The sequence below is a fragment of the Solanum lycopersicum genome, chromosome 7 (genome assembly GCF_036512215.1).
Source record: "Solanum lycopersicum chromosome 7, SLM_r2.1".
NCBI lineage: Eukaryota > Viridiplantae > Streptophyta > Magnoliopsida > Solanales > Solanaceae > Solanum > Solanum lycopersicum.
Genome location: NC_090806.1, coordinates 4,781,855 through 4,803,952, shown reverse-complemented (window position 1 = coordinate 4,803,952; position 22,098 = coordinate 4,781,855). Strand labels below are relative to the sequence as shown.

Below are 22,098 nucleotides of genomic sequence, written 5' to 3'. Positions count from 1 at the left end.
TACAAACAACTTTAAGAGCGACAATGATTAAGTCACTCATTAGTACTTCTCAAGATAATAGTGTGCATATTGATCTGTTTCAAATTCATACATTAAAGTATGGATACATTTCTTATAAAATAATGACCAATTATAATTATTTTTAAATATATCAAACTTCTCAATCTTTATTTGTTTGAATCAGCGGATCATAATTATTTTGATAAATATCTATGATTCAACATTACTTACATTGTAATCCCATCATTATTTTTCATTTAGATAATAGAGTACTTAAAATAAATCAATAAACAAAAAACAAATTGAAACGGAGGAAAGAAATATCAATGTTCATAGCCCAATGGCAGAAACCATAATATAAACTGAACAAAGCACACTTCCATTTTAATATTGAACAATGAAAAAACCAGAGGCAATTAGCATACTTAATCCAAAGACCAATTTTTAACCTCAGGCAGAAATGTGTCTAATTCAATATTACAAACAGTTCAAAACACCAAAAACAAACTTCTAAAGAAACAAAACTGTTGCTTAGTGAGAGATGTTTTAGTTCATCCTCCTGATGAGCTCATTGATGAAATTCTCGCGATTTCCAGCATCACCGCCTTCAACGTAGTGGTTTCTCTTCTTTTTTAGTCCACCAAGAGGTGCCTTGAGTTGGAAAGGCCATAGAAAGTTGTTAGCCTCCTTGAAGTGTGGTCCTACAGTGATGATCTCGTGAACGAGATCTTCGATGCAAATGATTCCATGTTTGCCCAACACCTACAACATGGGAGCGCATTGTGATGAAAAAGCTGTAGAGATTAGGGTATCCTTTCGTTTGAAGCTTAGGGGATTCTTGAATTTATGTTATGTTTTATATTATATATTATAGCCAAAGAAATATCCAGACGAATAATGTTAAAGAGCGGTTTGTCGGGACACTATGAATGAATTTCAAATATACTTTGGACCAACCTGCTCAACGACAGCATTGTCGGTCAAAGCAATTCTCTGCTTGTCTACCTTTCCATAACCTCGTTTGTAGATCAATTCCTTGATACTCTTTAAGTTGGGATAGCTGGGAAAATTGAAGAGATTCATCAATCAATAACAGATAGAGGAACTCCAAAATCAAAATTAACCTCAGAAGGATACAACGCATTAAAACAAGAATAGAATGATACCCGTATGTAACATATGGCTCAACCCTATGCAGCATGTTCACGGTGGCCTTGTTAACTTTCAAGAAGACACCGTTGAAGATCTGTCATATAGCAAAGAGTCATCTCATTAGACAGACAAAAATGAGCTGGGTAAGTACTAAAACAAGAACAATAAGAGACTTAAATAAAGAAAAACAAACATAAATCCAAAGTGCAAAAGTTTAAATGCAATTCAATAGCAAGTTATCACATCTTCAGAAAAGATCTAAAGAAAAGAGTAACTGGCAGTCTAAAACAAGAGCATAGCTGTAATGCCGGGACAGAGATTGGTATGTCCTTCCGCAACACAACTTAGTCTTCGTAACAACTCACTAGTAGAAATCATGAAGTAACCACAAAAAGTAAAATTATGTACCAAGTAAAATGGCAGTCCAATCATGTACTATCACAGGGTAAAAGATAAAACTATGCGCAAAGTTACATGATAAGAAAGTGTAATGAACGAATCGACTAAATAATGTAAAGCCTAGATGTTAGAAAATGAAATGAATGAATCAACTCCTCCATCAAAGTTGAATGTCAAAGGTTATCTTGGCATGGATGTAAAAGATGAAATTGGAAGCTTAAATGCTACTCTAAAGCTTTTGGATTAAAAACAACACGTAACTGACCTAATAATGCTGCAATCTGCAGCCAAGTTGAGCAGATTGAATCACTTAAAGTTACAGAGCGGCAAGGAAACTAGAGAAAGGAAAACATAATCCAATAATACATAAATTTGATCATCATATTTTTGTGACGTCCAAAACTCGAACCAGCATCTTCTTACATATTTATATACATATTAAACAGGAAACATCAAAAACTCACCTGTCGCAATCTGAGAAGCTGCAGAATCTTTTTAGTCTGAGGAGGCATTGCGTTAATCCTGAAAATTCAAAATGATAAGTCGATAAACAGGAATCAATTCATCAAATCCCAGATTTAAACAATCCAGCAACATCTTACCCACGGATTCTGATGATGAAGAGCAACTTAGCCTCTGGATCAACATAGAATCCTCCCTTCAATCGTGCCTCGCGCTTCAAACGGATCAACTCCTTCTCCTAAATGCATAAACAGAAACTCTTAAATACCTCAATAACAAAGGGAAAAAAACAGCATCATTTTCTGAGACATTGAGTTTATAAATCACCTGCTCTGAGTACTCCTTAGCATACTGTTTAGCTCTGTTATAGATAAGTTTACGATTCTCAACACTCTTTTTCTTGGCAACTGCAAGCTCTTGCTTCTTTACAAGAGCCCACTCCTCATTCCTCTTCTGCTTCTTCAATACAGACTCTGGAACTACTACACCTCCCTCACCCATATCTCTAATCTACAGCACCAAAATACAACTTTAGAGAAACAGAAATACTCTGAACAGAAAAAAACAGATAACACCCACCCCCCACTCCTCCTCCCACACACATACACACAAAAATTTCAAGAATCAAACAAATTGAAGCTTTTGACACAAACCCATTTCAACAAATCAAAAACTAAGGCTATTATCTAAAACCCAAATCAACGAATCGATCAAATGCTCAAACTTTATACACAACAAGCTCATTCCAAAACGCCTAAGCCTAGTATCTTTACCTTTAGCTCAAAAAAGATGATTTTTTTTTTTGTGAAATGCTCAGAAGATTGATAAATTCATAAGAGAAACATAAAGCGAAGATGAGAATTTGATTACCCTATGGATTTCTGCGGCGGCGTCTCTTCTCTGCAGAGTTCTTCCTTCTCTGAACTTGCTGAGGTTAAGTTCATTTGATTTATGTAGTAGGGTTTTTGGAGAATAAGTTCTTAGTTTTGGGCCTCTATGTGGCCCAATTAATCAGGCCCAAATTTAGTTCCAACATTCAAAATTATCCATTTTATGTCATTTTATAGGGACAAAGTACAAATATATTCTCGAACAATCGTAAATGATATGCAGATACCTTCGTCATATTTTTGAAACATTCGTATCCTTCTAATCCAAAAACTAGAGGATATATATCCTTCACTCTAACGAAAGATTAAATAGAGACACGTGGTGCAATCTTATTCGACGGGTTATGACACATATATATCCGTTAGTATAAACGGTGTATATGCTCTAGTTTTTGGACGGTAAGGACACCTATGTCCCAAAAATATTACGGAGGGTATCTGCATACCATTTACGATAGTTCAGCGTATATTTGTCTTTTTTTCCCATTTTATATGGTATGTTTAAGACCATGAAATTAAAGTTCATTTTGATACTTTACACTTACTTTTAATTTTACGGAAAAAAAAAGGTCAAATATAACCCCTGAACTTTTAAAAATAGTATGCATATATCCTCTGTTATCTTTTGAGGTTATATATAACCTTATCGTAATACTTTTGAGTCTTATATATCCTTACACCAAATGGAGAAACATGTGGCGACATTTTAATAATATACCCTATTTTATTTTATTTTTTACCTAAAAGTTGGGTAAATTGTTAAGATGTTGTCACATGTTTCTCTGTTTGGTACAAGGATATGCCCCAAAAGAATGACGGGTAGGGTATATACAACCTCAGAAGTATAACCAAGGGTATATGTGTATTATTTTTGAAAACTCAAGGGTATATTTTTTTTTCTTTCATTAATTTTATATTATAAGATTCAAAAATCTTCTTTACTTTTGTTAAACTTTGTGTCAAGTCAAAATAGGTAAAGAAAATTAAAATGGAAGGACTAACATAGTATTAAAATTGTAAATATAGTTGAATCACAGTATTTTACTTAAGTATGCAATATGCAAATTGTATATCCTATAGGTATAGCTTTTCAAAAAAAACTTTAATACATAAACAATTTCATAAATTTGCTAGGATATTTTTATTTAAAAATTGTGTATTCTTATCCGTCTATGAGATAGTTAAGTTAACTATATAAAGTACTATGTCATTTTCTTTCGGGTTATATACATTCACTTCAATTAGCCAATAAAATTTTATGCGTTTTTTTCTTGAAGTTAATGCTTATACTTAAAGAAGATGACATATTTTATATGTTTAATTTAATTATATAATATACGAATGAATTGAAAAGGTACAAGACTTAATTCCAGTATCTAAGTAAATATCATGACAAATTTTTTTAAAAAAAACTAATTATATATTAAAACATAAATAAATAATTACATTTGTGGAGGGAGATAAGGGGAAGAGGAATGTAAATAAAAAAAAAAAAAATACACCATAGTAAATATAGCCAAAAGTGATTCCATTGGTTCAATATACAAATCAAACAATTATAAGCATATCATAAATTTGGTTCATATTTTTTTTTTACAAATTCCTATATTATGATGAAATAATTAAAAGAAAAAAAACATATAGAATACCTTTTTTTTTCTATAATAAAATTCAACTAGCTAAATCTGCTGCAAGCTTAGCTTTTAAATCTTTTCGAAGTATTTTCCCTGATGGAGCTTTTGGAATTTCTTCTATGAAAAATACTCGATTTAATCGCTTGTAAAATATAACCTGTACGCATCATAATTATTTTTTGTCACGTATAATTAAATTAAATTGTTTCTAAATATAAAAAAATTATCTTTTTTAAACGAACTAATAAAAAAATAATATTTACCTGTTGCGATACATATTGTTTAATTTCTTCCTCATTAATATTACTACCATTTGCTTTCACTACAAATGCAATAGGAACTTCTCCAGCTACTTCATCTTTCATCCTATAATAAAATGGACAGATCATTAATTCGATATTTTAAAAAATATAATATTTTCATAAATTAATTTTATCGTAACGACTTACGGTATAACAGCAGCATCAATAATATTTGGATGAGAAATAAGCATAGCTTCTAATTCAGCAGGAGCCACTTGATATCCTTTGTATTTTATTAATTCTTTTAGTCTATCGATTATGAACACTTGATCATCATCATCTATGTATCCAATGTCACCTGTATGTAACCATCCTTCTTTGTCTATTGTTTCCTCAGTTGCTTTTGGATTATTCAAATATCCTATCCATATTCAAAATTCGAATTTATTTTAATTCGGTATAAACTTATATGCAACGAAAATAAGAAGAGAGTATGTGGAATGTACTGTTGTATATAAAAGTTTGATCCGTAAACATAACTAGACATATGTCACTATCATATGTCATTATTACTTATACTTTCATAGTATTACGTATCTTACCACTAATTAAGAATTCTCTACATATATCTTACATTTAGAGACATGTATTTTTGCTAGCAGATACATGAAAATAGGGGAAGAGGCGAGCGGAATTAGGGAGGGAGGCAAGTGAGATTCGTATGTATCCTGATACATGTGCATCATACTAGATATACACTATATATATATGTGTGTGTGTGTATCTAGTATACCAGATACATGTGAGAGTGACGAGCAAGATGGGAGAGCGGTGAGGGAGGCGAGCGAAATTTTAGATGTATCTCAGTTACATACGAATCCACTTGTATACAATGTATCCAGAACAAATTACACCTAAATCTGACCTTATGTATCTGAGATATATGTATTTGAAAGCACTAAAATCTAGTAAAATATATCAAATTGTAAATTAAAATGTATGCAAGTAATTAGCTCCTAAACTAGTGGGATTTATGAAAGTCCCCTCCATTAAAAGGAATTTGGAAAAGAAACATTTCATATTTGAGCCAATAAATATGGGCTAAACATTTGTTGAAGCCCATATATTGTATTTTAATGGGCCAGAAAACTTCTTAAGTTTCATTATACTTGGATCAAAACACAGCAATAAAGTGTATTATTTGGGCCATTAACATTATTGGGCTTGACTATGATCTCTCTCGATATACATAATATTTAGAATTAACGGGAACACGTAAATTACCTTTCATGATCTGATCACCTCTAATGCAAATTTCTCCGGCGTGATTCCGGGGAAGGAGTGTTCCGGTGTTGGTATCGATGATCTTCATCTCGGCGTTACGAACAACTGTCCCGCAGGACCCTGATTTGACATCAAACTGTTGTTTTGCAAATGCTAAACACATTGATAAAACTGGGCCTGCTTCAGTCATGCCATATCCCTATTCAATTTAATGTGTATATCACAATAAGATACAACATTAGTTTATAGACTTTAGCCCAAATTGTACATGATTTGTTTTTTTTTTTTCTAGCTCTATATATGTCTTTTGCAATAAATGCCGTTTTGTTAAGTTAAAATTGACATTTGATGTAATAAAATACTGACAATAGTAGTACTATCATGTCATCTAAATGAAAATTATAATGATCCATAAAAATGAGATTTATAACTTTGGAAAATAAAAAGGTGAAAATCAAACTAAATGTATCATTTTTTTTTTAGACAGTTTAAAGATAAAAGAATATACATGGAAATAATGAATAGATCGCCTCCTGTCATTGTTTTCTCCTCGCAAACCAGATCTATTTAGTTGTAAAGCTTAACTTATATACGATGTTATATAAAATACATATATATATATATATACACTCACTCTTTATTGTCCCTTTCAATAAAAATATTTCTTTCTTTTTTTGACAACTCTTTAATTCTACCATGACATGTTTCAAGCAAGAAGATCAAAAAATATTCTGGTATATTGTACATATCATAAGTTTAATCACAAGATCCAAAAGTCGATTTCTACCTTTTTAAGCTTTGTGTCAAGTTAAATTCAAACAAACAAATTGAAACGGGACAAAAGTATATACCACTAGTGTGCTTCAACTTATTATAGATTATGTTTTTATACCGTAAAAGAAATATTTTGTTCTTTTAATCATGATGACGGTGTTCAAGTCATGACTCTCACGCATATCCTCAACTATTTCACATTAACTACATCCTAATAACTCATACAAATATAGATATTACGTAAATCTGTCTTTCAAATATATCGGACGAAATTACTTATAATTCTCTTGTCCATCCCAATCACTAGGCCGGCTACTTATATAGTTGAGTGCAAATATCCTACTACTCTAACACTAGAAATTAAAACTTATAAAATATTTTTTTTATAAATTATACAAAAAAAAATTAAATAAAATAGGATTTTACCTGTCCTAGTATGGCATTAGGCAATTTAGCTCTAACAGTATCTTCAAGCTCTTTTCCCATTGGTGCTGCCCCTGACATTATCATCCTTATAGATGACAAATCATATTTATCTACCAATGGACTTTTTGCAATAGCCAATACAATAGGTGGCACAAATGGTGCAATTGTTACTTTATATTTTTCCACTAATTCCATTAAACTTTTTATCTCAAATTTTTGCATTATCAAAATAGTTGCACCAACTCTCAATCCACAAAGCAAAATTGAATTGAGAGAATAAATATGAAACAATGGCAAAACACACATGATCACATCTTCACTATGCAAATAAAGATTAGGGTTTTCACCATCAACTTGTTGTGCCACACTTGTAACAAGTCCTTTATGTGTAAGCATCACTCCTTTTGGTAACCCCGTCGTACCGGACGAATAAGGTAATGCCACCACATCATCAGGAAGAATTTTTACACTATCAGATAAAATGATGTTGTCATCATTAGAATTGTTTTCGTCCGATGGATGAGTGGTAGTTAATAATAACTCAGCGAAATTAAGACATTCATCAGGCAACGGCAAGGAATCGTCCACGCACACGATTTTAACTCTATTTTCCTCGGCGTAAAGCTTGATTTTATCGACGTAGCACGATTGCGTTACGATGAGCTTCGCATTCGATGCTTTCGCTTGCTTCGTAATTTCGGATGGAGTGTAGAACGGGTTCGCGGTCGTGCTTATCGCGCCTCGGAACGATGCCCCGAGGAACGAGAACACGAATTCGGGCGAGTTTGGAAGTAAGATCATGATGACATCTCTTTGTTCGATACCGAGTTTGTGGAGCCCTAGGGCGATTCTTTTGGCAGCAAGATCAACATCGGAATAAGTGTATGTCACACCCGTGGCACTATTGATTAAACAAGTGCGTGAACTAAATTTAGAGATGTTTTCAAAGCAATATTTGTGAAGAGGTAAATGATTTGGGATGTAAATATTAGGAAGTTTTGATCTAAAAATATATTGATCATGATCATGATTATGATCATGATAATTAATTTCTAATTTGTTGATCATTTTTTCCATAATCTTTTGTTTTTGCTTTTGGAGAAAGAGAGAAAATAGAAGGTGACTTATAGGTATAACTTAGATGAATGATCTTTATATTTATCTTTGGTTTGTTTGGGAATTGGTAAGTTATAGACAAAGGCAAGAGGATTAATTAGGTGATGGTAGAGGGGTCAAGTAAATTAATAGATTGTTTTGGAGTTTGTTAATAAAATGGTTTACAAAAGTATATATATATATATATATATATATATATATATATATATATATATATATATATATATATATTAAGAAAAAGTGGATTAGCTACCTTGGCCAGCTCATTATTTTTATGCATTTAAGATATGAGTTTGTATTTTAGTAATATATTACGTGTTATAATTACAGTTATATATATCTGGTGTATTCTCATACAATGAATCTGGTAAGAATGAGATGAACATAAATTTTATTCTTATTTTTATGGCGTAGAGATCAGAGCGTTATTTTGATAGACCCTTTGATTTTAAAAAAAGCTATTCATAGAAGGATTTTTTTTAAAAAAAGGCAATGAAATATCAAAAAACAAATTGCAAAATAAAGCTACAAATTGTAAAACACACGTAAAAGAATGAGACTACGTAATTACTAATGCTATAAAGATATTTAGCTATAAATACCTAATAAATAAACTATTATTATGTGTATAACTTTTGTAGTGTTCATATTACAAAACTTAAAATATTACTTATTATATACAATAATTTACAGTAATGATAGAGGGTACAAATTGAATTGTGTTTTTTTAAAATCAATATGTCAGTGAAAATAACGATTTTTCGTAATTCAATTTTGGACGATTAAAATATCGATACTATCAATATAATTTAATCTATCAAGTATAAAGATTCATGTGGAAATATTACGTTAGCAGAAGTGTATGTACATGTTCACCTAACATAATGACTAGTCAAAAACATAACTTAAATTAATACACTAACATATATTGTTAATAATATACTAATAATAATTTATTTGTATATGAAAGAAAATTAAATCTGGCTAGGTCAAAACTTTGAAATAAGTCTATACACAATGTAACAAATTGGTACAGCTTAATTACCTACTTTCATACTAAAATAGTTAATATATATTCCCTCCGTCCGGTATTGTTTGTCATGGTTTCTATTTTTAGAGTCTAACTATAAAAATTTTGACTAACATTTTTTAAAATGTATTTGGTCATCAATATTAATATGCAAAAAATTGTAATTTATAGTACTTTCTATATAGTTTTAGAATATCTAATTTTTTGATTAAAATATCAACTTAATGTGATCTAATTTAACTTTGAAAATTAGTCAAATTAACTTTCGGAAAATGCAAAATGACAAATAATACCGATCGGAGGGAGTATTTGTTTGCATGCTTTGTTTTCTTTGTTAACTTACATATATTTAGTGTTGTGAGCTCCAAAAGTTTCACAATCATAATATTTCTTTTTGATTTCACATGACTTATAAAAAAATCATAAACAAGAAATGTATTTAGCAATTTACTCTTAACTCTTAACAATATAATTAATATATTTTACTTTTAAAATAATTGATTTTAAGGAAAATTGAAAAAAAAAATATAATTAACTAATTTTGATTTTGTAAATCGATAAATATTTTGGAATTGATATTTTATTAATGTTCATAACTAATACGAGACTAAGCGAATATTGAATATTCTTTCCCTTTTTTGGTTTTGTTTTCCAATTAATTTCTTTCCTTTTTCTTTGTCAAATGTTATCTTAAAACAATAATTTAGTCATTTATTCTTGAGCTACTAATTAAGGTATTTGTCTATTTCCTTTCATACATAGATGTAGTGTTTTATATACTCTAAATTCTAAAATATTCGATTAATTGAAATTTATATCGTATCATGGCATGGTCCGAAAATATGTAAACGAATCTTATATCTATCGTTATAAGATAGAAAAACAATTCTCGACAGCTCAAAAACATTACATGCCATAAATTTAATGTGAAGCTAGTTGAGGCCTTCACTAAACATCACTATATGTCATTATGGACGTTAACTACAAAGTTCATTTCTATCATAACCAACCACTATTTTCATGGATGATACATATCATTATATACCAAAAATACAACCATAAGGTTGAAAATAAAGCTTACTTGATTTAATATTACTCATCACCTAATTTTTCTGCAGATAATTAAAGAGTATATAGCTCATGATACACAAAAATCCATATCATAAGAAGTTGGAAGCAAGATTAAGCTCCCAACAAAATGTTGCGAAAAGCGCGAAGCATCAGAAAATATTTCATTCTCCAAAAAAATACATGGTATTATCAATAGTTTCAAGGTAATAGAAAGTCAGTAAACCTTGAAAAAGCTTATGCAACAATGCCTACTGTAACAACATATTCTTTCAAATTTATCATCATTATATGATATCTTAACAAACAAACCAAAAAAAAAAATGATGTAAGATGTAAAGGGCAACAACACTTGTGGCCTTTTGAAAGAATTTTTAACAAAGTCAAGCTATCAAAGTAAAATTGGATGAATTAGAGAGAGTGCAGTTTTTATGGCTTCAAAGCAAGGGCAAGACCTAACTTGGGTACTGAACTCTTTGCCTTTGTGTCGTACTCGGCTGAGAAAGTAACAAGTGACTTTGGCCTCCATTCCCGCTGGTAAAGCATTGCAACTTTCCCATTGTCAGAAAATCTAGTCTTCAACGATGTTAATGAGTCGACCTTGTGAGCACTCCCGATGCTGAAGCTGTTCTCGTAGGTAGATAATCTGTGTATCATCTCTGCACCTACTTCAGTTCCATTTGTTGGATCTACCAAGTGTACATATGATGCCTTCACAGCTTGTCCCCTATCCGTTCTACATGGATAGCAACAAAAAGTGCAGATTAGATACTTGAGATGCTTTTGACAGGATGAATAAAGCTAATGTACATCATCAATTAGGAAAATAAAAATTGAAGTGTTTCAGCCATCGTATGAGTTCTCGATCATACACTTAATCTAGACCAACTTTTTATGCGCTCAAGAAACAACTGAGAAATGGAATTAAGTTACAATTACAAACCCTCATTGCAAAGCACCATATAGCGCGAGCTATATCCCAGACATGCAGATTTCAAGAGTCCGGAGCCAAAAGGGCAAGGCACATCGCCCCACACCTTATTGGTGGGACAATTCCCTTCTTTCCCAAAGACTCCCACCCCCCAAAAAAAATCAAATTACTTCTAATATTTCCTTGCAATTTCGGTGCTCACTGCTCTCATCAACTTTTTGTGACCTTTGATAAGTCACCAGAAAACTGAGTAAACTAGGAAAATGACATGATCACAACAGAATGAAATACACATAATGAGTTAAAATAATTTATATTAGTAAAGAAACAAGATAAGTAAATTAAATAGAGTGTGATATCCAAAGTAAATTTTCTGATATAAAACTAAAGTATCGTCAATTTCTTTCTCTTAAATTAAGCAATGTAGTATTTTTATTAATGTAGGAAAAAGAGTTGGGGGGAAAAAAAAATCTAGAGAGAGAAAGAGAAGGGAAACACAGGCAGAAAAAGAGAAGGGGCAATTTGATTATATAAAATGTTCACATAAACAGTGATAAAGGATTTTTTTTCAAAAAAAAAGTTGTTCTTAATATGGAAAACTATCATGTCAAAATGTATTTTTGAAAAATACAATAACTGATTTTGTTCTAAGTACTTTTACCAAAAATGAAATAAATATTACGTTTTCATTGTTGTTTTGACTTTTCTTTTGTTATTTCTTCAACCTTTTCTAATTATTTACTAACTAGGGTAAAAGTTGTGGTTTCCTTTGGGGCTCACCAATAAGGTGTAAGGCGCACAGGCCTTACACCATATAGAGAGCTATATCCCAGACATGCAGAATTCAAGAGTCCGGAGCCAAAAGGGCCGCATTGCCCCACACGCCTTAAAACAAAGCCCCCCCCCCCCCTCCCCAATTCAAATACTTCTAATATTTCCTTTCCTTCCGGTGTTCCTGCTTTCAGTCGCCAGAAAACCTAGTAAACTAGGAAAATCACATGACCACAACAAATGAAATACACATAATGAGTAAATTTATTTAAAACAATTTCTATGAGTAAAAGAAACAAGATAAATAAATTAAATAGAGTATGTCATACCCAAAGTGAATTTTCTGATATAAAACTCAAGCAATTTCTGTCTCTTCATATAAAGCAACATAGTACTTTATAAATGTAGGAAAAGAGTTGGGAGGAAAAAATCTAGAGAAAGAGAAGGGAACCACGGGGCGAAAAGAAGAGAGGAAGGGCAAATTGATTCTATAAAATGTTCATATAAACAGCTAATAAGGGTTTTTTTAAAAAAAATGTTCTTAATAAGGAAAAATATTTGTGTCAAACTGTATTTTTCGCAAAATACAATTACTGATTTTTTAAAAATACTTTTACCAAAATGGAATAAAGATAATGTTTTCGTTGTTGTTTTGACTTTTATTTTATTTTTTCTTCAACCTTCCCTAATTATTTCCTAACTAGGGTAAATTTGTGGTTTCCTTTGGGGGCCACCAATAGGTGTAAAGCGCACGGCCCCTGCGCCTTATAAGGCATGTGGTCATGTGCCTTGCCTTTGACATTTACTAGTTGGCCGTTAAGGGACAAAGGGGGCATGTGAGGCCATGTGCATTTGGTTTTTTTCTGAATTAGTTTGCCCTTTTGGCATTTTTGTAACAAAATCTTCCCTTTTAGCTCCGGAAAAGAACCTTCAGAAATCGAACTTTTTGTAATTCATGTCATAGTTGCGCCCCCAACTAGTTTGGGATTGAGACAAATTATTGTAATTCATTTCATAGTGGCTTCCCCAAAAGTTTCAAAATGTCAACATGTGTGTGTTGGATTCTCCAACTGTAGTGTATTTTTGGAGATTCCGATATGGGTGCGGCATCAAAAGTGAAGAGTCCGCAACTTAGGTCAAAACCAGAAAGTGCTAAGAATTTATTTGGCCTTTGTGTGCAAATAACAACACCAGTTCCAACTAAGTTGGGGGTCGGCTATATGAACCCTCAATGACCATATTTCACTATTTCAATTCATATATTATGTAAATACACGGGCATAATACCAAATTTTAATTTTCTTGATTTAGATGAAAAATAGTTATTTTTTTTTAATAAGGTTAAGTATCAAAATAAGTTGTTTTATGTTTTTTGAAGCTAGCATCTTGTACCAAAGTTTTAATTTCTTAATACTAATCACTAACAATTTCTTCATATCACTTCTAAACTTTCAACCTATCGATTTACCAACTATATCTATGCCCTTCAAAGATAGATCATAAAGAGACTAAAGCTCAGATCTGGGATTCCAACTAATGAACAGTGTTCAGGGAAGCGTGAAGCAGAAAAAAACGATAAGGCCCCGCTTCACACTTCAAGCGATGAAGCGCTCGCTTTAAGCGATGAAGCGCTCGCACACTCATTCTAGTCTGTGAAGCGTAGAAGGCTCGCATCGCTTCGCTTTCCTAAATACTGCTAATAAAATTCGAAAGATAACCTAGTTTCCACTTTCCTATACCTATTTGAGTGCCTATTTTTCAAACTTTGCTTTGAACACATGCTGCAAAAAATTAGATATTACTGTCATGTTCTTTCTAAAGATTATATTGCATCCATTAACTCTGGCAGATTTTTTCTCAAATAATTCTAGTTGAATTTTGCAGAGCTTCAACAACATCACTTCTTGAACTTTTAAACAACAACATACCCAGAGTCACAAGTGGGTTCTGGGGAGGGTGAGGAATATGCGGACCTTACCCCTAAAGCCCTAACTTTGTTGGGTAGAGAGATTGGTTTCTAATATACTTCTTTAACTTTCAAATTGGTGAAAATTTGGTTGGAAAATTTATGTAGTTTAAACCAAACCAGCAAAGCTAATTTTTTCCTAAAACTAGTACTACATGCATTCCCTCACACAAGATTTCTCTCCATTTCCTTCCCTTGAGAATGTCAAGAAAACTACTTTTTCTTTTATATAAAACAATATAAGGATTTATTCACAGTCAAATTAGTAGATTACAGATGTAGAACTTATTTTTATTTCTGCAATTGACATAATAAATAAAAAGCATATAACTGCATGTTGCATAGTTGGATTAACCATCCCACCTTTACTTAGCTAACAGGAAAACATTTGAAGAACTCAGAAGCACCAAGAGTATATTAAGCAGAAAAAGACGTTAGAATACTTACAACATAAGTGCAGCAGAAAAATCCGGTTTGTTAAAACTAAGCCCAGCATTGCACTTCGTAAAAGAAGATGAAGCAGTATTAAATCCTATTTCACCACCAAGGGCTAAATCCTTGTTGCCAATAGCAACCGAGAGCTCCAATAGAGGGGAGGGATTTAAGCCAATACTGGAATTGATAGCAGCATGCTGATGAAGGTACTGAACATCGAGCTGAAAATACAAAATAAATGATTCAGAGATTGATATTGAATTCACAAACCAAATAATATACAGACTGTTCCTACTTAGAAACAGCTTGAAATCATAGGACATTGGAAAAAACGTGTCACACTATTTTTCCTTATGAGGTAAGGTAGTTCTATCAAAATCTAGATATTGCTTAGACACTATTTTATAACAGGTAGCTTGCTCGTCTAATTGACACGATAGGTTCAATTACTTTCTTTCCACTCCACTTAACTGCTGGAAAAGAGAATGTAATAGAAATAAACTGAGATTTTTATACCGTTCACAACTTCAATTTAGCATCATCTGATTATTGAAAATAATAGAACCAGTAATCTAGATGACCCACAAATTGTCATCACTAAGTGCATGCCCATAGGGATAAAAAGTAAAGCATTGACTCCCATTTTCAAAGACAACTTAACAAATAGACCCGTCTTCACATGTGTATCTTTCATAAGATTTCAAATTTTGAGTTGTGTGAATAAAGGAGTCTGGAATTAGCACATTATCCCCCAAAAACAAGTCAGAATTGAAGTAAAAATAAATTAATGAAAATTCATTAAATGTTTCAAGTCCATGTGTCCAACTCTAAGGTTCAACATTGCACTGCATGATAATTAACATTACCTAAGATGATGATGCTCAGGGAATAGAGGATGCTATGGGATAAGGTGAAAATGTAATTGGTGATAATATATGATATAGACCTATATGAATTACTTGCATCTACAGAAATTTTTTAAGAATAATACTTAGTAGGTAGCACATTAATTATAGTTCACTTAGCAGCCAGTGACGCTTTCACAAAGTCTCACAAATCATTATCTGTGTGTACCAGTACTACCAATGAAACAAAGACATAACTGGAAATAATCAATTTAAAAATGAGCTATCGTTTATCCTCTATTTTGTCTCTTCGCCCATAATATCTGTGGTAGCATGACAAGCACTAATTTATTTCTTTGGCTCATACATGAGTTGATGTGTATCAGACAGACCAGAGATTCTTTAGACCAGTACTTGAGAAAGCACAACTATTAACCTTGCCAGACTTGTGATCAGGTATGTTGAAGCCTAAGGACAGTTTCGTGGATCGGAAAACATCAACCAGTGTAACTTTTGTTGAGACCTGCATATAAGGTAACATATAAACATCACATAAGAAATTCGTTGCACTTACAAATAAGAGATCCAAGAGTTTAAATATATCTCAGGATCACAAAGTAGATTATCAAGAGGACAAGCAATTGCTGGTGCAAGTGACAGGCTATCTGCTCTTACATTGGAATAGGTATCAACTTTGATATCAACAACTGTACTTCCAAGCTTATATTGAGTACTTATATCACCAATAAAAATTTGATCTTTCTTCACACCAGTAGCTGTTATTCCCTAATATGAGAAAATGACAGAAGTAAGGATCGGATTCAGATATAACTCTAAATTAAAAACTTCCAGAAAAAATTGCCCAGTACATAGCAATGATAAACGTCAGAAACACCAGATTTTACAGCATACCAACACCATCTGTTGGGATTTGGGGAAGGTTCTATAGTCACAATAAATGGAAGCATACCAAGTATGATTGCCGATAAAATTCACCAACGTCACTTTCAAACAAATTGCAAACTTATGCAAGACATGAAACATTTCTAGATCAATTTCAAGGGATATACAAAATGGAACACCATAATCAAGTGGAATCAAGAGATATTAGCACATGCAAACTGTTATTTTAGACAATGCAAGTGAGATCAGGTGAGGTCCGAATACCTCTTCTCCTTGCAAACTATATAGCAGGGTAAAGTCGCCAATCATGACTAAAGTAGAGGACAATTTCCATTTCTCCCAAAACCAAAGGATGCAAGTACATTTTCTAAAGAATCAAGAACACAAATGTTCTTATGAACATCTTTCTTCCATTTATATTTCATTCTCAAAGGATTTCCTTGAGTTGTAACCAAACATTACGTAAGCTCACGACACTGAATAATGTTACGGAATTCCTTCTCAATAAATAAATAAAAGAAGAATGATCATCCTATAAAACCAGTACTCGGACACAGTACAAGAACAGTAAGAAAATATTATTTGTACCCTCAAAAGGGAAAATAGCGGATTGGTAATTTTCAAAACCAAATTAAGTTCTTACAAGCCTTGCATGTACTTCAGGACCAAAAATAATAATTATATAGAAGTGGATGTGACCAGGTTTTAATATGAATTGACTTTAGTTATCAATTTGCAAATGCAGCAATTACAACTGTGTCAGCCACATGTGGAATAAAGGATGTCTTACCTCAAAATTAGGCTATTAGGAATAAAGTCAGTATCCCGTAACAATGTTGTAAAAGTACAGAAGTTTCAAAACCTCATATAAATTTTACAGAAAAACTTGTGTGTCAGCGTGTGGGTGTGTATACGTGCACACAGTTAAATCTTTCCTTTCTATTTTGCTTTATTTTACTTTATCCTATTCTCCTTTCAGAAAAAGGACCTTCCATGTTTAGATGGGGTGTAATTTGTCAACCCAGTACTGCTAGAATGGGAGCAGTAGGTGATTTTATCCCATTGGCTTAAGCCTTGATGGGCAGAATACCCTGTACTTGTATGGTAATAGGTACTCAGTGGATAAGTCGAGGTGTGCAAATTGGCCCAAACACCCTTTTCATAAAAAATTTTAAAAAAAAATCTAGTACGAAGGACAGATATCAGACTTGAAGACACATAATAATATATTTCAGAATGAATCAAATGATTTAGCAACTTAAAGTACATATTTCCAATATCAAGATAATAAATAATTTACAATAACGTGTGCAGGTGGAAAATTTTGGCAGCCTTCTGAAGCCCAAATAGAAGATTCAACAGCTTAAATAATCTTAATGAGTAACAGTAAATGAGAGAATAAGCTAGTACCATCCCACTGGAGCTCGGAATAGAGAAGGTGAACTTCTGATCATAACTGTAATCTTTGGTCAGTAGATCTGCATGAATGTAAGCATTGCACAGACCATTAGATAGTTCTCATATAGCAAAAAAATGCAAGCCCTCTACCAGAAAAGATTATCTTAAGAGATGGATAAAAGTTGTTAAAATTGTTAAATGACTAGATCTTTAAATGAGCAAATACAAATCTATTCAAGGAATTTTGATGATAATCGAACAGTCAAAATTCAAAACTATATACTTCACCATGTTAAGTTGTTATAACAATCTAGGTGGAAAAAATCAGTATGAAACAAATAGGTTATTTGCAGGCTATATAAGCAAAATGGTTAAAGTTTGAGCTCCGCTCTCCCTGCTGCAATCTCAGCAAGCTTTGTAGTGACCTGAAGCAAGCTCATTCAGCCTGACTTACTCTTATTCAAGGCTTCGTATAACCTATTTCAACAAGTTTGGGAGGCGAGTTTGAGCAAACCCAGCTTGAAAGGCCTATAAATCGGCATACTTAAAAAAAAAAAATTTAAAAAAAAAATAAAAAAAAAATAATATATATATATATATACACACACACATACACATATAAATATGTATTTGGCATATTTTCTTAGTGATGGTGAAAGTGCAATCTGTACACTAAATTGACCATAAAGTCTTCCCTTTTCCCTTTGAGTACTTGAGCACAGAATCTTCTCAAAGCACATATTACACAAGGTAAATAACTTGTGTTGAAGGCTTGAAGCTTGGGCCAAACTCACCCATATACAAACAGTATACCAGAAAATAGAAGACCTACAGAAGAATAAACTTACTGTACTCTTGATAATTAGTGTTAATACATGTGCTATAACTTATACAGTACAATCACGTATTTAATAGGGGAGGAAACATGTAACTGATTCCAAGAGGAGAGTGTAGAGTAGGTAAGGCCAAAGAACCAAAACATTGATGTGAATTGGCTCAAAATGGTACTGGTATACACTTGGAAACTCTCCAGTAAATGTGAAGTTCCAAATAGAAAATAGACAGTATCTCCTTTTTATAACCATGGTAACCGGACTAGCTTGTGCACACCTCGAATGATTCCACGAGGTACCTACTATCTCCCACATCAGCTCATATGCAGAAAGAACTTGAACATAGCAAACTATGCCTCTTAAACTCTAACAACCAAGGCTTGGGCAGATGGAAAGAAATCACCTAGTATTATTGCTTCCATTGGGAATTGAAGCTGAGACCCTAAATATACAATATCATGGGGCTAAAATCAAGAGAACCCTCCTGCATGGTAGGGTACTTAGTTTGTGCTGGCTGACTTTTGACAGGTTCAATTACCTAAACAGCATAGGAAGGAGAAATTTTTTGGTTCTTCCAATTGGTTTTGCAGATCAAGTTTAATAATTGTATTAGTACATGAAAATGTTTTCCTTAATTCATTTTACCTTCCTAATAGGTATTAGAAGCATCAGTACTCCATTAAATTGATGGTGAATCATTACCTCTTGCCCGCCTGCCGATTTCGGAAAATGGTGCCGGGCTCTGCTCCATCTCTTCTTCAAATGAAATCACCCTGATCAATACTGATGAACAATGAGCATCCAATTAATTATGCCCGCATGATCGAAAGAAACACAGTTAGTTATGGAAGAAATACCACTTTTCTCCCAGTATGCATAAACCATAACCAGAATCAAGCAACATGAAATTTTGTATTTGCAGTAGACAAATTTGGACCATCAACAAGTTAAGTGAAATCGTTTCTTTGTTTTCTAATCGAAATTGTTTCTTTGTTTTCTAATCTTAATAATACGGCCTTTCTTCAACTAGTTGTATACCCTTGCTCGTTCACACGAAGAACAATCCTAGAAGAATATCTACAAACATTAACCATATACAAGCTCATTCTCGATGAAAACAGAATCATAAGGTATCCAGAAGAAGACTAAATGAAATTATTCTGTTCCAATTTTAACAACACTTAACATATTTAAACTTGTAAACAACTTCGGGCCTGAAATGAAAGATTGAGTTATAATAGTATAAAACTGAAATTTATTTTCTTTTTTCTAAATTGATAGAAGGACTTGAAATTTCTCCTGATAAGTTCCTCATAGTTTTCAAATTCACAAATACTTCTCCACGGTCAGCAATGTCTATCTTGGTATCATTTTCCCCATGAATACTATGAGCCTAATATATATTCTTTTGACTATCAAAGCAAAATAATACACAAATAGACAGATTAATCCCAATCTCCATGTACTTTTCTTCCTTTCCAGAACAAGTACATTGAAATTATTACTGGTGAAACTTCAAACAAGATTGTCTACTGTAAACCCCATTTTGTTGATATTACTATAAGTGGCTTTTCAATAATTCGACTACCTAAATATATCAAAACAGTAAACTATTGGAAGTCAATGCAATCCAAAGAAAACCATAACTGAAACCCAACCCCACAAATTAATTAAGGCCTAATACATTTCTTTGACTATATAAGCTACTATTACTCAAACAGCAATCTAATTAAACCCCCAATTCAAACTCCATACATTTTTTAACCTTTCCAGATCAAGTACATTCCGTACATTTTTCTTCCTTTCCAGAACAAGTACATAGACATTACTAGTAAAACTAAATAAGTGGCATTTCAATCATTTAACAACCTAAAAGCAGCAAAAACAGTAATCCCCCTTAGAAGTCAATGCAATCAACTCTCAATCAACCACCCAAAACCCAAAACTAACACCGACCCACCTCAACCCACATACAAAACAATCAAATACAACTAACAGATTCTGTATAAACCCGAACCATTTGGATTAATTTTTATTTTTTTTTCAATTTTCAAAATTAACAGTAAGTATCAAAGAAAAAATTAAATCTTTGAAACCAAAAAAACAAAAGAAAAAACCCAAAAACAGAGAAACGGAGAGAGAGAAATAGGTTTTCACTAACCTTTCTGATTCTCGACAGAGACCCAGAAATCGCCGTCGAGATTTGGGTTGTGCAGAAGAAAATGACTGAACCTTAGCTTAAACCTCTTAACTCTGTCTCTTCAATACCTGAGGGGTAGATTTGTCATTCTAATCTAATCATTTCCTCATATTTGGACCTTGGGCTTGGGTCTAAAATATGATGATTGAGCCCAAGTTGGTGTATATAGGTTGGGTTGCTTTTAAAATGAAAAAATTATAGTATAACTTACCTAAATCCCATAGTGTAAGATTTTAATTACCTTCTATCCCTATTATTTTTCTAATTACATAAATCCCATGTTTTTTAGGTATTTTTGATACATAATAAAGGATCAGGATTAATGTTGATACATTCTGTATCAATCTGTTGCACTTATTAAGGAAAAAAAATTGAAAAATCAAATTACGATCTTATCCATCTGTTACACTGATTAAGGGGGAAAAAGTTGAAAATAATATAAGTCCCATAAATTACGTTATTCCCTTCCATATTGTCAAGAATTCAATCATATAGTGTAACTATCCAAAAAAATCAAAAATTAAATTTCTTCTTGTTAATCGTTTTCTCTGTTTCATAAAAACTTTTGTCAAATTTTTGGATAAGCAGGGTGAGTTATGAAGGATACAAAAGTGATGAAATTGTTTTTGGACAAATGATTTCTTTTGTGAATCTTCAAGTTCATCGAATATTCTTTCGATTTTGATACAAGATTGCCGAAAATTTTGAGATTCAAAATTCATCTCCAGTTCATTCAAGATCCTTTCAAATTTTTATTCATAATATCGAAAAATTTGAGGAGATACATCATGAAGATCCTTTCAAAATCAAGAGAAAATAAGTTGTAAAGATATTTAATTAGAAGGTTTGTCCATAATTGAGGGAATTGGCAAAAAGAACGTCTGTGTTTTTGAAAGTTAAAGCACGAAAAATCTCTATTTAGTTACTTTGTTTCCTGTTAAGAAATTTCGAAAAGAACCTATGTAGCAAAAAACTCTTATTTTTGCTGTAGACTTTGTTTTCTCAGTTTGTAGTCATTGGGAACAGTTATTTCTTGACCATCTTTCTGTTGATTCTTTATTCTTATATTTCACTTTCTTTGTACTGATCCAAATAAGTGTCGTTTTTTTACTAGATACATTAAATAAGAAAGTGTTGTTCATAAGATTTTAGATTTGAGATCGATACATTATTGTTTGGCAATTGTTATGTATCATATACATTTAGTATAAATTCAAATTTATATATCAAAGCTAAAAAAATTAGTACATGATACATTATTATTTATGTATTTTATTTTGTTTGAGAAATTCTATAATTTAAAATTAAAAAAAATACATTATACATGTATTTGTATCAA

At 32.1% G+C, this 22,098-nt stretch overlaps 3 protein-coding genes across 4 annotated transcripts; all 3 read right to left on the bottom strand.

The window, feature by feature from the left end:
* Positions 1-358: 358 nt before the first annotated feature.
* Positions 359-2,949, bottom strand: LOC101251486 (ribosomal protein L30/L7 family protein). Its single transcript, NM_001346851.1, is given in 7 exon segments — positions 359-762; positions 958-1,060; positions 1,167-1,246; positions 2,016-2,073; positions 2,154-2,251; positions 2,341-2,523; positions 2,884-2,949. Coding segments are annotated over 6 exon segments (729 nt in total). The 5' UTR covers positions 2,515-2,523; positions 2,884-2,949; the 3' UTR covers positions 359-546.
* A 1,442-nt stretch (positions 2,950-4,391) lies between these two features.
* LOC101251197 (4-coumarate--CoA ligase) lies at positions 4,392-8,544 on the bottom strand. The gene is made up of 5 exons (XM_004242742.4): positions 7,264-8,544; positions 6,064-6,262; positions 4,987-5,200; positions 4,801-4,903; positions 4,392-4,694 (listed from the first exon to the last, which is right to left on the bottom strand). Exons 1-5 carry the CDS (start codon positions 8,338-8,340, stop codon positions 4,575-4,577), a joined length of 1,713 nt encoding a protein of 570 aa, XP_004242790.2. The 5' UTR covers positions 8,341-8,544; the 3' UTR covers positions 4,392-4,574.
* Positions 8,545-10,610: 2,066 nt separating this feature from the next.
* On the bottom strand, positions 10,611-20,809 carry LOC101250902 (voltage-dependent anion channel protein). 2 transcript variants are annotated; one of them, XM_026031807.2, is made up of 7 exons: positions 20,721-20,809; positions 19,262-19,332; positions 17,739-17,806; positions 16,101-16,211; positions 15,862-15,948; positions 14,593-14,801; positions 10,611-11,213 (listed from the first exon to the last, which is right to left on the bottom strand). In XM_026031807.2, exons 2-7 carry the CDS (start codon positions 19,308-19,310, stop codon positions 10,907-10,909), a joined length of 831 nt encoding a protein of 276 aa, XP_025887592.1. In that variant the 5' UTR covers positions 19,311-19,332; positions 20,721-20,809; the 3' UTR covers positions 10,611-10,906.
* Positions 20,810-22,098: the final 1,289 nt, after the last annotated feature.

Excerpts from the sequence above, each read along its gene's own strand:
- LOC101251197 (XM_004242742.4), bottom strand. The coding sequence starts at position 8,340 with ATGGAAAAAATGATCAACAAATTAGAAATTAATTATCATGATCATAAT. Across the intron at positions 5,201-6,063 it reads AGGTGATCAGATCATGAAAG|GATATTTGAATAATCCAAAA; the intron begins GTAATTTACGTG and ends GAATATGGATAG. Across the intron at positions 4,695-4,800 it reads AACAATATGTATCGCAACAG|GTTATATTTTACAAGCGATT; the intron begins GTAAATATTATT and ends TGATGCGTACAG.
- LOC101250902 (XM_026031807.2), bottom strand. The coding sequence starts at position 19,310 with ATGGAGCAGAGCCCGGCACCATTTTCCGAAATCGGCAGGCGGGCAAGA. Across the intron at positions 16,212-17,738 it reads TTCCGAGCTCCAGTGGGATG|GGAATAACAGCTACTGGTGT; the intron begins GTACTAGCTTAT and ends TTCTCATATTAG. Across the intron at positions 14,802-15,861 it reads CTGATCACAAGTCTGGCAAG|CTCGATGTTCAGTACCTTCA; the intron begins GTTAATAGTTGT and ends TTGTATTTTCAG.